This window comes from Euleptes europaea, chromosome 17 (genome assembly GCF_029931775.1).
Source record: "Euleptes europaea isolate rEulEur1 chromosome 17, rEulEur1.hap1, whole genome shotgun sequence".
NCBI classification, from domain to species: Eukaryota; Metazoa; Chordata; class Lepidosauria; order Squamata; family Sphaerodactylidae; genus Euleptes; species Euleptes europaea.
In genome coordinates, this window is record NC_079328.1 from 37,349,387 (window position 1) to 37,363,674 (window position 14,288).

Consider the following 14,288-nt stretch of genomic DNA (forward strand, 5'->3'; position numbering starts at 1 on the left):
ATGAGTTTTTTTGTTTTGCAAATGCTTAATTGGCATGGCATGAGGAACCAAATAACACAGGCATTCAGGTAAAATTGCCTGCTGGGTACCCAAGGTTGGGTAGGATAAACAAAATATGTAGATAACGAAAATATAATTTTTTTAAAGCACCATGTCAAAATAAAAATTATTTAAAAAACGTTAAACAGCACAACGGCATTTCCTAAGGTTGAAATCTAAAACCACATGCCAGACACATTTCGGCCTGTTTGGACTTCCTCAGTGGTCAGTTGTAACCCATGTAAAACATACACACATTTACAGATATATATACATATACAGACAATATATATCAGACCAGGTATGTATGTAGGTTGTATAATGTATTACCAATTATACAAACATCTGGTAAGATTGTCTCAGGTTGTTATGCTGGGCTGTATATGTCTCCCATATTAAATGTGTGCAATTATCAACCTGGTAAAACAATGTCAGGTAAAATTGCCAGTGACTACAAATTATTCTACTAGTGCTCAAGCTGTTTAACCGCCCTGATTATACCACTGTGGATTTGGTTATTGCTTCTGGTCTGCAAGAACTGGGGGCAAAATCTGAAACTGGGGGTGAGTGGGGGACAGTCCCTTAAGTTTTGGAGTCCTCTGACTGCTGGATCCGTCTTGGTTCAAACCCCCTGAAATATGGGCCTGGTTTGAAATTAATCTGCATTAGCCCATCATGCGCCTGTACTTTCTCTTTCCCAAATGTATTAGACCCAGAGAGGAAGAACTTCCGGGCTCTGCTTCAACAGTGTGCTGGTCCTCTGGGAGCCATGGGAACAGTCAGTATCAAAATTTCCAGCATCCTTGTACATTAGGGTTGCCAAGTGCCTGGCGGCGGCAGGTAAAATCCCGCCCATCCACTGGGCTGCCTGACGACCAGCTGAGGGCCAGCGGGCAATGTGTGCACGCGCGTCACTTCCGGGTTTACCCGTAAGCGACGCGGACACTCTGGCAACCTCGGCTAAAACTCCATGGAAACCATAGAGTTTCGGCCGAGATCGCTAGAGCGTCTGCGTCGCTTATGGGTAAACCCGGAAGTGACGTAGGCGCATCATGCACCACGGCCCCGCGAAGCTCCCGCCGGTGGAGCTATGGGGCCTGGTAAGCCTATTGTACATAGCAGTATGGAGGCAGCGTCCAGAGATGCTGGGAACTACATTTCCCTTGGTCCCAGTTACTGCTGTGAGCATAGTTGACAACACATACAAGCCCTGCCACATAGGTTTTTGGAAGCAGTTCCCACTGTCTTAGTTGGGGTAAGGCCCAGTGGCCTGTTGTGCTGCAGAATCCAAATTATTTTTGAGATGTCCAGCCCACGTTTTCCACCCAAAAAACAAGGCAGCACTGCACGAGCAATCTTGGGAACGATCGTTAAAACAAGGTCATGTGCGAGGATGAAAAACCAAAAGAAATAATCTCATCTGGTGAAAGAATTGCTCCCGATGAAAGTGGGCTCTAACCCATGAAAGCTTCTGCCGCTATAAATCTGTTTTTATCTGTAAGGTGCCAGACACCACTGCGGTTCTCCTTGCAGTAGATTAAACACCGTTCCTCCGCTGGAAAAATAAATCCTTGGTCATCAATTTTAGTTTTTAGCTTTTAGGGGAACGGAACCGCGTCCCCCCCCTCCACTTCTCCCTGTGAAAAACCATTGTCTGTGACGTGACTTCATGAGCAGCCCCCACCTTTTCTCTCTTTTCCCCCGAAACTATACTGACTCCTGTTTGAAGACGGCACCGTCAGTGAAATGTGCTCGATATCCTGGAATGCCACGGCGAAGCCGAGGCGTGCGTCAGAAACAGGCAGCTAAGGCAGAGACGTGGCATTTGCAAGGGGGAAGTGAGTGACACTTGTCACGTAACTGGTCCATTTGCAAACGACACTTTTTATTACATCGGGTAAATAATAGATGTGACGAGCGTCAGTGTAAAAAGAATGACATTTGCTCACTTCAGCTTTTCAGAGAGGCTTAACTTTTTATTTTTTTATTTTGGGGGTTATGTCAGCCCTTAGATGACCCACAGTGTTCAGCGATGTTTCTCTGGTCTGGGATTCGTAGTTCAGGGGCTCCTTGGAGTGTCTGTTTCGCTCAGAGTGGGAAGACAGTAAATGCCTGAAATGCCTCATGCGGAGACTTTCAGTGTTGGAATAGGAATGTGAGAGTATGCTATTGCTGTGTCGCTTACAAACTGCATTCCCTATCTTGGAAATAGCTATCTTTTTCTTATGAAGGTGCCTTATACTAAGTCAGACTGTTGGTCTATCTAGCTCAATACTTTCAGTGGCTGTCCAATGCCTCAAGAGAGAGCCAGCATGGTGTAGTGGTTAAGAGCGGTGATTTGGAGCGGTGGATTCTGATCTGGATAACCGAGTTTGATTCCCCACTCCTCCCCATGAGCAGCAGATCCCCACTCCTACACACGAAGCCAGCTGGGTGACCTTGGGCTAGTCACACTGTGTCAGCCCCACTTATCTCTCAGGGTGTCTGTTGTGGGGAGGGGAAGGGAAGGTGATTGTAAGCCGGTTTGAGTGGTAGAGAAAGTCAGCGTATAAAAACCAACTCTTCTTCTTCTTCTTTAAGCAGGGAAAGGTATTTCCCACCACCTGCTACCTGAAATCCTTTAAAGGAAGACGCCAGGGACTGAACCTGGGATGTTGTACACCAGGGGTCCCCAACCTTTTTGAGCCTGTGGGCGCCTTTGGAAGTCTAACACAGGGCAGTGGGCAGAATCACAAAATGGCTGCCACAGGAGGTGGCGCCAGTCCAAAAATGGCTGCCACAGGAGGCAAAGCCAAGTACAAAAATGTCAGGGAGCGAGGTGTGGCCTCTGTGGATGAATCTACAAGGAATACTAGCCTGAGTTCTAATAACACCTCCCACAGAGCAAGGAAATGGTCTTCAGTTATGGTCCAGAAGATTGACTCTGCCTTGAAGTCCTCAATTCTTGGCCCACATCCAACTCTCCATTAAATTACAGCTGCAAATGGAATGAGAACATATTTAAACTGATGTTAAAAACACAATCTCTTACCTTTCACAGGCTTAATCCGCCTCCGCTCCAGCCCACCCCCTAAGCTTCAAGGACCAGAGTACGTACTTAATGTTACAGCTACCGATGACAACATCTCCGGGGGACCACACTCACTTTCTAGCATTGCATTGGTTATTGTGCATGTTGATGATGTCAACAACAACAAGCCAGTATTTCAGAAGGTAACTGTGCTCACTGAACTATGTTAAACATCTGGAGAGAGAATCATAGAATCATAGAGTTGGAAGGGACCACCAGGGTCATCTAGTCCAACCCCCTACACAATGCAGGAAATTCCAAACTAGCTCCCCCCCCACAACCCCAGTGACCCCTACTCCATGCCCAGAAGATGGCCAAGATGCCCTCCCTCTCATGATCTGCCTAAGGTCATAGAATCAGCATTGCTGACAGATGGCCATTTAGCCTCTGCTTCAAAACCGCCAGGGAAGGAGAGCTTACCACCTCCCAAGGAAGCCTGTTCCACTAAGGAACCGCTCTAACTGTTAGAAAATTCTTCCTAATGTCTAGGCGGAAACTCTTTTGATTTAGTTTCAACTGCAACTTGAGTTGCTAGTGTGTTTCAGCATGTGCTGGTGTTTTATGACTACATGTGCCTTGCTAGCATATATACATGCAGCAAAAATCAAGTGTGGCCTGCTTAGATTCAAATACCTTCCTGCATAGAAAAGCCTCCTGTGAAAGACATTCCACATCACTACGGCAGACTTGAAAGCATAGGTTTTATTTTCTGCTGCCTTCATGTGATTGGCTGTACTACTCTAGAAGAGTTTCCAATCAACCCCAACTGATTCTATTAATTTTTTGACATACCCAAGCCAACCTGAGTTGACACGCCCTATGCGATGAACCTACGGTGCGATTCTTCAACACATCTTTAAATTCTAACTAAGTGACAAAAACGATTGGCTCAGAGAAACCGTGGTAATTCTGTGCAGCGCCCCCTTAAACATTTCCCTGCTTCGCCTATTCAGAGTTCTGAAAGGAAAGGCAAAGTCGTTCTTCAGGTTAAATTGGTGTGATCTCACTTATTAGTTGAGTTTGATTCACTTGTTAAGGCGATTCCCTAGCATATGGTGGCTTCAAGATGATTTCAGCAGGTCCTGTGGCCTGTCAGAGAAGAATTATTTTTATTGTGTTGCCAGCAGTTATAAGATGCTAGAGTAGGCATGAAGCATCCTTCTACTGAGTCAAGCCCGTCGAGGTCAATACTGTCAGTACTGTTTACTCTGACCAGCAGCAGCTCTCCAGGGTCTCAGCCAGATGTCTTTCACATCACCCGCTACTTGATCCTTTTAGCTAGAAATGCTGAGGATCTACATGCAGATGTACTGCACTGAGCCACAATCCCTGCTCTGTTCGCTATCCTGCTACTGACTAATATGGCTAGATTTCTAGGATATGGACATTCCACCTTCAAAATATTGTCGAAGGCTTTCACAGTCCGAGTTCATTGGTTCTTGTAGGTTATCCGGGCTGTGTGACCGTGGTCTTGGTATTTTCTTTCCTGACGTTTCGCCAGCAGCTGTGGCAGGCATCTTCAGAGGAGTAACACTCTCTGTCCTTCAGTGTTACTCCTCTGAAGATGCCTGCCACAGCTGCTGGCGAAACGTCAGGAAAGAAAATACCAAGACCACGGTCACACAGCCCGGATAACCTACAAGAACCAATTCCACCTTCATTTCACATGTTTAAAGTTTGGTTGAGACATTAAAGCGTCCTTCAAAGACTGAACGAAAACAAGAAAAATCTGTTGCCACCACTTGACAGAGATTATCCCCCTTTATCTCATATTTCGAGGCATCTTTTTTCCTGTTGGTTAAAGCTCCTGGTTCCAGGGAATTGCATCACATGTCAAATTGTATTTATGTATATTTTATGTCCTTTTGCCAGTGTCAGCATTACCGAGAACATGCTTCGGTGCTGGAGAACCAGCCTGTGGGAACATTTGTGTTACAAGTAGAGGCGACAGACGCGGATGAAGGCGCCAACGGCAGGGTGAAATACGGCTTGATGCACAGAGATGGTGTCCTTCCTTCGTTTAACATTCACCCTGACACAGGCAAGGCCAACTTTTGGACTGTAGCTTTACTGGCACTAGTGTAAACGAAAAGAGGCAACTGGGTATGTTAACCCCTAAACACTTACCAGCTGAGAGTCAGCATGGTGTATTGGATAAGAGCAGTGGTTTGGAGCGGTGGAGTCTGATCTGAAGAACTAGGTTTGATTCCCCACGCCTCCCACATGAGCGGTGGAGGCTAATCTGTTTCCCACTCCTACACACGAAGGCAGCTGGGTGACCTTGGGCTAGTCACACTCTCTCAGCACCACCTATCTCACAGGGTGTCTGTTGTGGGGAGGAGAAGGGAAGGTGATTGTAAGCTGGTTTGATTGAGTGTGGTGTAGTGGTTAAGAGCAGTGGTTTGGAGCAGTGGAGTCTGAACTGGAGAACTGGGTTTGGTTCCCCACTCCTCCACATGAACGGCGGACTCTAATCTGGTGAACTGGGTTGGTTTTGCCCACTGCAACACATGAAGCCAGCTGGGTAACATTGGGCTAGTCACAGTTCTCTTCAAGCTCTCTCAGCCTCACCTACCTCACAGGGTGCCTGTTGTGGGGAGGGGAAGGGAAGGTGACTGTAAACCAGTTTGAGTCTCCCTTAAGTGGTAGAGAAAGTCGGCATATAAAAACCAACTCTTCTTCTTCTGAGTTTTCATCTCAGTCTTCCCATGGCACTTCATTTGCCATGGCACTTTATTGATCACTAGCATGGGGCTTTTGAGTTTGTGCTTCAGGCACTTATTTTGTTATAATCCTTATAATGGCCTTGTCAATATATTTATTTAGAAAAAAAATTATGCCGACTCTCCAGGAAACCTGACTGAGGCTGCTTACCAAAACAAAGCATTAATGGTTACTCATTAAATCTGGCATTAAAAACTTACCCACAGCATAAAAATGTAGACCGTAAAAACTTAGACACCCTGAGCAGCTTAGAATAACAGTTTTCAGACTGGAAACACACTAAAATGGTATTAAAACATCTACCCTTGAATTAAAAGCCTAGGTGAACAGAAACATTTTGGCCCGGTGCCTAAAAGAGAGCAACGTAGGTGCCAGGTGAACCTCAAGGGGAGGGGCATTCCACAGGTGATGTGTCACTACTGAAAAAGCCCCGTCTCTGGTTACTACCTGCCTTACCTCTGAAGGCAGAGGCACAGAAATTAGGGCCTGTGAGGGAGATCTCAACTGGTGGACTGGACTACTTGCAAGGAGGTGGTCAATATTAGGCCAATAGGATTATCATCCTATTGAAATGGGGCACTGAGGCAGAGAAAGAGTGGTTTATATAAGCCCAGTGAGTTTGTGACAGGGTTAAGAGTAAAACTGGGGAAGCCAGCGTGATGTAGTGGTTAAAAGCAGTGGTTTGGAGTGGTGGACTCTAATCTGGAGAACCGGGCTTCAGTCCTCACTCCTCCACCTGACTGGCGGAGGCTAATCTGGTGAACCGGGTTTATTTCCCCACTTCTACACATGAAGCCAGCTGGGTGACCTTGGACTAGTCACAGTTCTCTCTCAGCCCACCCATCCTCACAGGGTGTCTGTTGTGGGGAGGGGAAGGTATTTGTTAGCGGGTTTGATTCTTCCTTAAGTGGTAGAGAAAGTCGGCATATAAAAACCAACTACTCTCCTCCTCCTTCTCCTCCTCCTCCTTCTCAGTGTTACTTCAGTCTAAGCTCATTCAATGTAAGTGGGCTTGGAGTGAAGTAACTGCACAGGGTTGTGTGGACGGCCTCTCAGCTGCTATTGCGGCACGAGCTCCCTTTCTTTCTCTGTAGAATCTACTGTGCAGCTTGGGTTTGCATTTAACCACTGGCAGTTTGCAGAGCTGTAAGATCAAAGGGTTAGCTGTAAGATCAAGGGACAGCATCTTGTGGGATGTTTTTGCATAAACCATTGTGGAGGATTCTGGAGTAGAGCGCGAGGGTAGAAATAGTTGGTTGAGGCTGAGAGTGTGTGACTGGCCCAAAGTCACCCAGCAAGTTTCCATGGCAAAGTGGGGATTTGAACCTGGGTCTCCCAGATCCTAGTCGGACACCTTAACCACTACACCACGCTGGCTCTCATCATAATCATCATAGCTAGTCATTATTGATGGTCCCCTCCTGTGCTTGTGTGAATTCCACAATTTAATTACTCATTGAGTGAAAAAAGGGTTTCCTTTTGTCTGTCCTGAATCTGTTGCCCATTAACTTCTTTAAGCATCCTTTGGTTCTTGTTTATGGGAGAGGCTGTTTTTATTTTCAGTCCCTTCTGTAATAATCCTTAAAATGAATGTTGTAATTTCTACCATTGCTGTGCACTGAATTGATGCGTTCATTGAGCTGTCTGCTACAGCCCCAAGATCTATTTCCTGTTCAACCTCAGCCCGTTCAGACTCCTGTCAACATATATTTAAAGTCAGGAGTTTCTTTTAAAAAAATTTAAAATTAAATTATCTAAATTACAGAAGACAAATAGCCACACACAAAGGCATAAAAAAGAACACAACAACAGCTCTGATTTGTACAACAAACAAAATCGGGATTTGCCCAGTGAAATTAAATTGAAATTAATTATTCATGATGTATTATCCCTGAAATAAAAGTATTCACTTTTTTGCAATCACATAAATTCCAAGTTCTCGTAACACTTTCCATCTCCTGAGATCTTTGCAATAAAGTTAATTTCAATAACTTAAAGAAAAAAAGTTAGGATCCCGCCCCCATAGGATTATCCCACTGTGTATAGTTCTCGTATCTGTGCTTCTGCATGGTTCTGCTTTCCTTTAAGAATATGATGAACATTCAATCTATCTTGTGGATGGAAAATTTGCAGAGTTGGATTTTAGAGCAACCCAGTTGCAGGTGAGAAGGTTGCATCTGCATTTTCTCACGGATGGGTTTTGGATGAGTTTTAGTTCTGTTTTATACTTGGTCCAAACCTCACAAGAGCCAGCATGGTGTAGTGGTTAAGAGCGGTGGTTTGGAGCAGTGGACTCTGATCTGGAGAACCGGGTTGGATTCCCCACTGCTCAACATGAGTGGCGGAGGCTAATCTGGTGAACTGGATTTGTTTCCCGCTATTCCACATGAAGCCAGCTGGGTGACCTTGGGCCAGTCACAGCTCTCTCAGAGCTCTCTCAGCCCCACCTACCTCACAGGGTGTCTGTTGTGAGGAGGGGAGGGGAAGGTGATTGTAAGCCGGTTTGATTCTCCCTTAAGTGGTAGAAAAAGTCGGCATATAAAAACCAACTCCTCCTCCTCTTCCTCTCCTCCTCCTCCTCCTCAATCTGGAAACTGAAACAGGAGACAGTGGGTTGGTCCTTGCTGAAATTTGCTGCGCTTCATTCCTTCTGCTTGCGATCTTGTTTCCAGGCCTCCTGACAACACTTCAAGTATTTGATCGAGAAAAGCAGAGAGAGTATCCTATCACTGTGACGGCGACAGACCAGGCAGCGGAACCTCTGATTGGGATTTGCCAGATCAACGTTGTCATCTTGGACATAAATGATAACAGCCCCCGATTTGAAAACACCCACTATGAATGTAATTGTGAATCATTGGATAACGTTTCAGTTCCCTGAGTGTGAGCTTACCTGATGTCTCAGGTTTTTTTGTATGGGTGTTTCTGCCCCCCCCTTTGTTACCCCAACAGCTGATCAATTAAAAAATCTGTAAAGACGGTGTTGTGGGGAAGGGGGGCGGAGAGAAGACGCCATGCTGCTAAAGACTGGTTCACACATGCATGTTGGTTAACTGCAGCATTTATGGTATGTGTGAATGATCCGATGCAGATTATCGAGAACATTGTTGCGTAGCTTGGTGCAGGCAAAGTGACAAAAGAAGGCAGGATTTTTAACTTGAGGTTTTATTATTCTGTCCTTCTTACAGCTCCTGTTCTACTTTCTCCTCAATCTTTCTTTTCCCCCTCCTACTCTGCCCCTTTTCCTTTCAGTATCTACTATTGAGGGGTGAAGTCTGCTCAGCTATGGTGACCCTAAGGGGACAAACATCTAAACATTGACAGTGACACTCATAACGCCAAACAAGGAGGATGGCCAGTAACAGTTATTGGGGGTACACCAAACTAAACAAAAAGTCTTCACCCACTGGGAGAAGACAATAATAGAGGGAGACAGATGAATCTCCCTGGGGTGGGAGTTCCAGAGTTTTGGTGCCATGACTGAGAAGGTCCTTTCTTGGGTTGTCATCTGTCTAGCTTCAGATGGTGGAGGCATCCTAAGCAGGGCCTTTGTAGATGATTGGAATGCCAGGTAAATTCATTTGGGATTAAGCAGCCCTTCAGATATGCTGGCCACAAGCCATATAGGGTTTTAAAGGTCAATTCCAGCATATTGAGTTGGGCCTGGAAGCAAATCGGGAGCCAATGTAGATGGAACAAGAGTGGAGTGATATGGTCCCTATGACCCACTCCAGCCAACATTCTGGCCACAGCATTCTGTACAAGCTGTTGCTTCTGGACAGTCTTCAAGGGCAGCCCCACATAGAATGCACCACAGTAATCTAATCTAGATGTTACCGGGGCATGCGCTGCAGTGGCAAAGCCAAGGAAGGACTGCCGAAGCTGGCGAAAAGCACCCCTGGCCACTACTGGCACCTGTTTATCTAAGTGGGGGCGCAGGTGCAGCAGCACTCCCAAGATACAAACTTGTTCCTTTAGCGGGAATGCAACCCCGTCCAGAACAGGTGATATCCCAGTTCCTGAGCCAAACCTTCCCCCGACCAGTAACACCTCCATTTTGTCAGGATTAAGTTTCAGTTTGCTAGCCCTCATCCATCCTAAATCTCACAGCCTCCTTGGGATATGCCGGAAGTGTGAGATAGAGCTGAGTGCCTTCTGCAAATCAGTAGCAAATTAGCCCAGATCTCCAGGTGACCTCTCCCAGTGGCTTTACAAAAATATTGAAATCCCTGGGGGACAAGATGGAACCCTGGGGAACCCTGTCGGCCAGAGGCCAAGTGGTGGAGCAGCAGTCCTCCAGCACCACACTCTTAAATCCACCTTCAGGGTAGGACTGAAATGGCCATACAACACTGCCTCCTAGTCCCAACCCTGATTGATGGTCCAGAAGGAGGGTCCACCAAGATCGATGGTGTCAAAAACTGCAGAGAGATCCAGGAGAATTAACAAAGTCGTACTCCCCCTGTCCTTCTCCCAGCACGTGTCAACCACCCGGGCAACCAAGGCCGTCTCAGTCCCATAACCAGGCTTTAACCAAGATTTCCAGCTGGTAGAGCCAGTTGGGGTACTGTTGTAGGGATTTATATGTGAGAAGTGAGAAAGGTGCAGTGTGAGAACCATGTAATTCGGCTCTGTAAGACGTTTGCACTGTCGCAGGGCGAAGAAGAGAGTGTGCATCTGTAGTTCATGTCCAGTCTTCAGATGTGGTCTTCTGCACTGTACAGTGCCATGGTGCTAACAAGTAGTGTCAAATGTACATTCCCAGATTTCCTGAGAGAAGACACAAGCATTGGCACAAGATTCCTTCGCATCGCAGCCCACGACGATGACTATGGCTCAAATGCTGCCATTACGTATTCTGCAGCCGGTGGGAAAATGAAATACTTCCAGGTTAATCCTACCACTGGCTGGCTTTATGTGAGCCAACCCATATTGCAGGTATGGAGCGTGCAACCTTTTTCTATGTGTGCGTAGCCCATTGTCAGCTGATGATGTAAATGACCAGTAGATACAGCAGGATGCCAAGTACAGAAACGGGTGGCTTGACTGTCCTGGTGCTCCACTTGAGAGGCCCTCAGATCGGCCCCACAGCTTCATGTATTTACGAATGGTGTCACAGATTTGCAAGATCTGCCTCCCAGGTTCTCCTTTTTGTAGCTTAATGTAGCTGCTGCCTGACAGTGGCCAGCAATTGCTGCTCACAGCTGGCAGCTGCCTTCTAGCTGCTCACAGCTGCCTTCCAGTTGCTCCTTTTTGTAGCTTAATGGAAGCAAGGAGACACAAGGCAGGATTCTTAACATCAGGTTTTATTCTTCTGTCCCTCTTTATATAGCCTTGCTCTACATTCTCCTCCATCTTTCTTCCTCCATTCTACTCTACTTTTCCACCCACCTCAGCCTGTCCAGCAACTGACTACGGTCTCCCTAATGGGACAGACTTCTAAACTTCAACAATGAAATAACTTGCAAAACAGCTTTTAAAATACAACACTGCTCAGTCTTGTTTGCTGAGATGGAGTCTTCCAGTTACTTAACTTTGTCAGCCTCCTGTATTGGTGGATATAGGCAAGAGAGCTCGGTGCGGCTTTTCAGCAGAGAGAGCATAAACACATCTCAGAAGCTCATCAGTCTCCAAACAGCTGGGTTGTATAACGGGAGGACTTTCTGCCTGCAGAGGGAAAAGAGCCATTGGTTACCTGCTGTTACTCATCCTCTGAAGGAACCTGTCCCAGAATAAAAAGGCTGAAAAGCACTTGGCAAAATGCGGAAGCCCTGTAGCCATGATATAAGTAGCGTTAGAAATGTTTTTTCATTAAGAATCACAGTCTGGTAAAGTAGTTCTTGTCTTTCTTGACTCAGAAGTCTTTAATAACTGAAGAAATCATAGCAACGGACGGAGGGAACAGGAGCAGTAAGGTTGAGGTTAGAATTACAGTCACCAGTACGAAAAACCAGCCCCCCCAGTGGGAAAGGGACACTTATGAAGTCGTCATTCCAGAGAATACAACAAGAGATACTTCCATTGTGGTAAGGTTGGTTTTTTTTTTTAAATAGAAGACAATGATATGTTATCTTATAGTTCGTTTAACTGAAATCTACCCTCCTTGTGGCATAAAGCTGTTGTGTTTTATGCCCGCACGACAGGAGAAACACATTTTCTTTCTGATATCTGTGCCTTGACCTGGATAGCCCAGGATAGCCTGATCTTGTCAGATCTCAGCTGCTAAGCAGGGTCGGCCCTGGTTAGTACTTGGATGGGAGACCACCAAGGAACACCAGGGTTGCTAGGCAGAGGCAACCATCTCTGAATATCTCTTGCCTTGAAAACCCTATGGGGTTGTCATAAGTCAGCTGTGACTTGACAGCAAAAGAAGGCATTTAAACCCTTGTGATTGGAGCTATAAATGTTTTCCGCTCCAAGTAAGATTCTAAAGCAGGAGCCTTTTGCATATGTGAGGCCTCAGGTTTGTACCTGTCATTGAAAGATCTCAGACTCTTGATTTATTGCTTTATTTATTCACTTCATTTATACCCTTTCGTTCTGCCCAATGGGGACCCAAACTGGGTTAAGTCCTTCTTTGTTTTTCTCCCTTTCATGCTCACTACACCCTGTGAGATAGGTTAGGCCTTGAAAGTATGTGCCTGGACTAAGGTCACCCAGCAAGCTTCTGTGGCAAACTGGAGTTTCCCAGATTCTAGTGTGATGCTCTAACCACTATACCACACTGGCTCTCAGACCTGTTTGGAGAGCTGTTGCTCTTTAGGGTTAATGATATTAATGTTCCATCCATACAATAGGAGAAAGGGGGACACACTTTTGTGTTTTAGCACATGATTTAAAAAAAATGGTCGATGCAGCTTCTGATTCTGTGAATATTTTGAACCACACAGACAATTAAGGCCACGTCTCTCCTTGGCGACCCACGTATAACTTACAATCTAGAAGAAGGACTCGTTCCAGAGACCAACATGCCCATCAGATTCTACTTGACTCCAAACAGAGAGGATGGCTCTGCATCTATCCTCGTAGCCGAACCTTTGGATTACGAAACTACCAAGACCTTTCTGTTGAAAGTTCGGGCCCAGAATGTCGCTGCAGCGCCATTAGCAGCGTTCGCAACGGTCTACGTCAATGTGACAGGTGGGTGACGTAATTGGTAGGTTTCCTGACATCTGAACTCAAGTAGGCAACCAGTTTCTGACTGGAGACATCCTAAAAATCTATAAGATAGCAAATGACAAGAGATCCTCAATTTGACCCATTGTACTCAAAGAGCGCGATCAGATGTCTAAAAAATAAAAACAAATGTCTTAATTGTGTGTATTACTATTTTTAAGGGTATGAGCTGTCTTCAGCTCTCTGGATAAAGCAGTATCATTAAAAAAGCAAAACCTAAGCATGTTAACGATTAAATATGTAGGCCATTTGTTTAAATTTTTAAAACATTTTTTCAGATGTCAACGACAACGTCCCTTTCTTTACCTCCTCGATATATGAAGCTTCAGTCACCGAAGGAGCAGAGATTGGAACTTCAATTCTGCAGGTTTCTGCCACTGATCTTGACCTTGGCCCAAACGGCAAAGTAAGTAAAAAAAAAAAATCAATAGTGTTGAATTTGTGTTTGGCATCTGTGAACGAAATAGCAATGCTAAGAATTACGATCACAGTCAGCCTTGAGGGCCACCTTCTTCAGCTGGCAACTGACAGGTGGCAAACCTCTCTGTGAAGCCGCCCCGACCCGGGAGGGGCTGTTATTGCCTGCCCTTTCCCCCTTTGAACAGGGGCAAGGATTGGGCAACGATCCCAAGCCAGCATGGTGTGGTGGATTCTAATCTGGTGAACCGGGTTGGTTTCCCCACTCCTCCACATGAGGCCTGCTCGGCTTAGGCTAGTCACAGTTCTCTCAGACTTCTCTCAGCCCCACTTACCTCACAAAGTGTTTGTTGTGTGGAGAGGAAGGGAAGGTGATTGTAAACTGCTTTGAGACTCCTTAAAGGTAGAGAAAAGCAGGGTATAAAAACCAACTCTTCTTCTTCTTCCCTCTTCCTGGGGTCATGCTGGGCTCTTGCCATGGACACAAAGTAGGTAAATATCCTGAAAACAGGTAAGTCAATATTTATAATCCAGTATGGACTTCTGTTGTACTTATAGACAGCTGAAGGAGCAGATGTCCCAGGCAAGAGCCACAAACCTTCCCTTTGTGGCTCTCGCCTGGGACATCTGCTCCTTCAGCTGTCTATAAGTACAACAGAAGTCCATACTGGATTATAAATATTGACTTACCTGTTTTCAGGATATTTACCTACTTTGTGTCTTTGGACATTTGAACTTGATATCATATTGGACTTCCATTATTTATTTTGTATGTGTATCTTCGTCATCCTTGTATAAATATTTTGCACCTTTTGCACTATTTCACACTTTGATAAAGCTTACTTTTGTATTACAATTTGTG

At 45.6% G+C, this 14,288-nt stretch overlaps 1 protein-coding gene across 1 annotated transcript in view; it reads left to right on the forward strand.

The window, feature by feature from the left end:
- LOC130488729 (neural-cadherin-like) overlaps positions 1 to 14,288 on the forward strand; it is a 95,519-nt gene that overhangs the window by 42,494 nt on the left and 38,737 nt on the right. Inside the window, exons 9-15 of the mRNA XM_056862367.1 lie at positions 3,080 to 3,252; positions 4,982 to 5,150; positions 8,506 to 8,676; positions 10,599 to 10,771; positions 11,692 to 11,859; positions 12,724 to 12,973; positions 13,288 to 13,415. Coding sequence (XP_056718345.1) covers positions 3,080 to 3,252; positions 4,982 to 5,150; positions 8,506 to 8,676; positions 10,599 to 10,771; positions 11,692 to 11,859; positions 12,724 to 12,973; positions 13,288 to 13,415 — 1,232 coding nt within the window. The remainder of the gene's footprint in view (positions 1 to 3,079; positions 3,253 to 4,981; positions 5,151 to 8,505; positions 8,677 to 10,598; positions 10,772 to 11,691; positions 11,860 to 12,723; positions 12,974 to 13,287; positions 13,416 to 14,288) is intronic.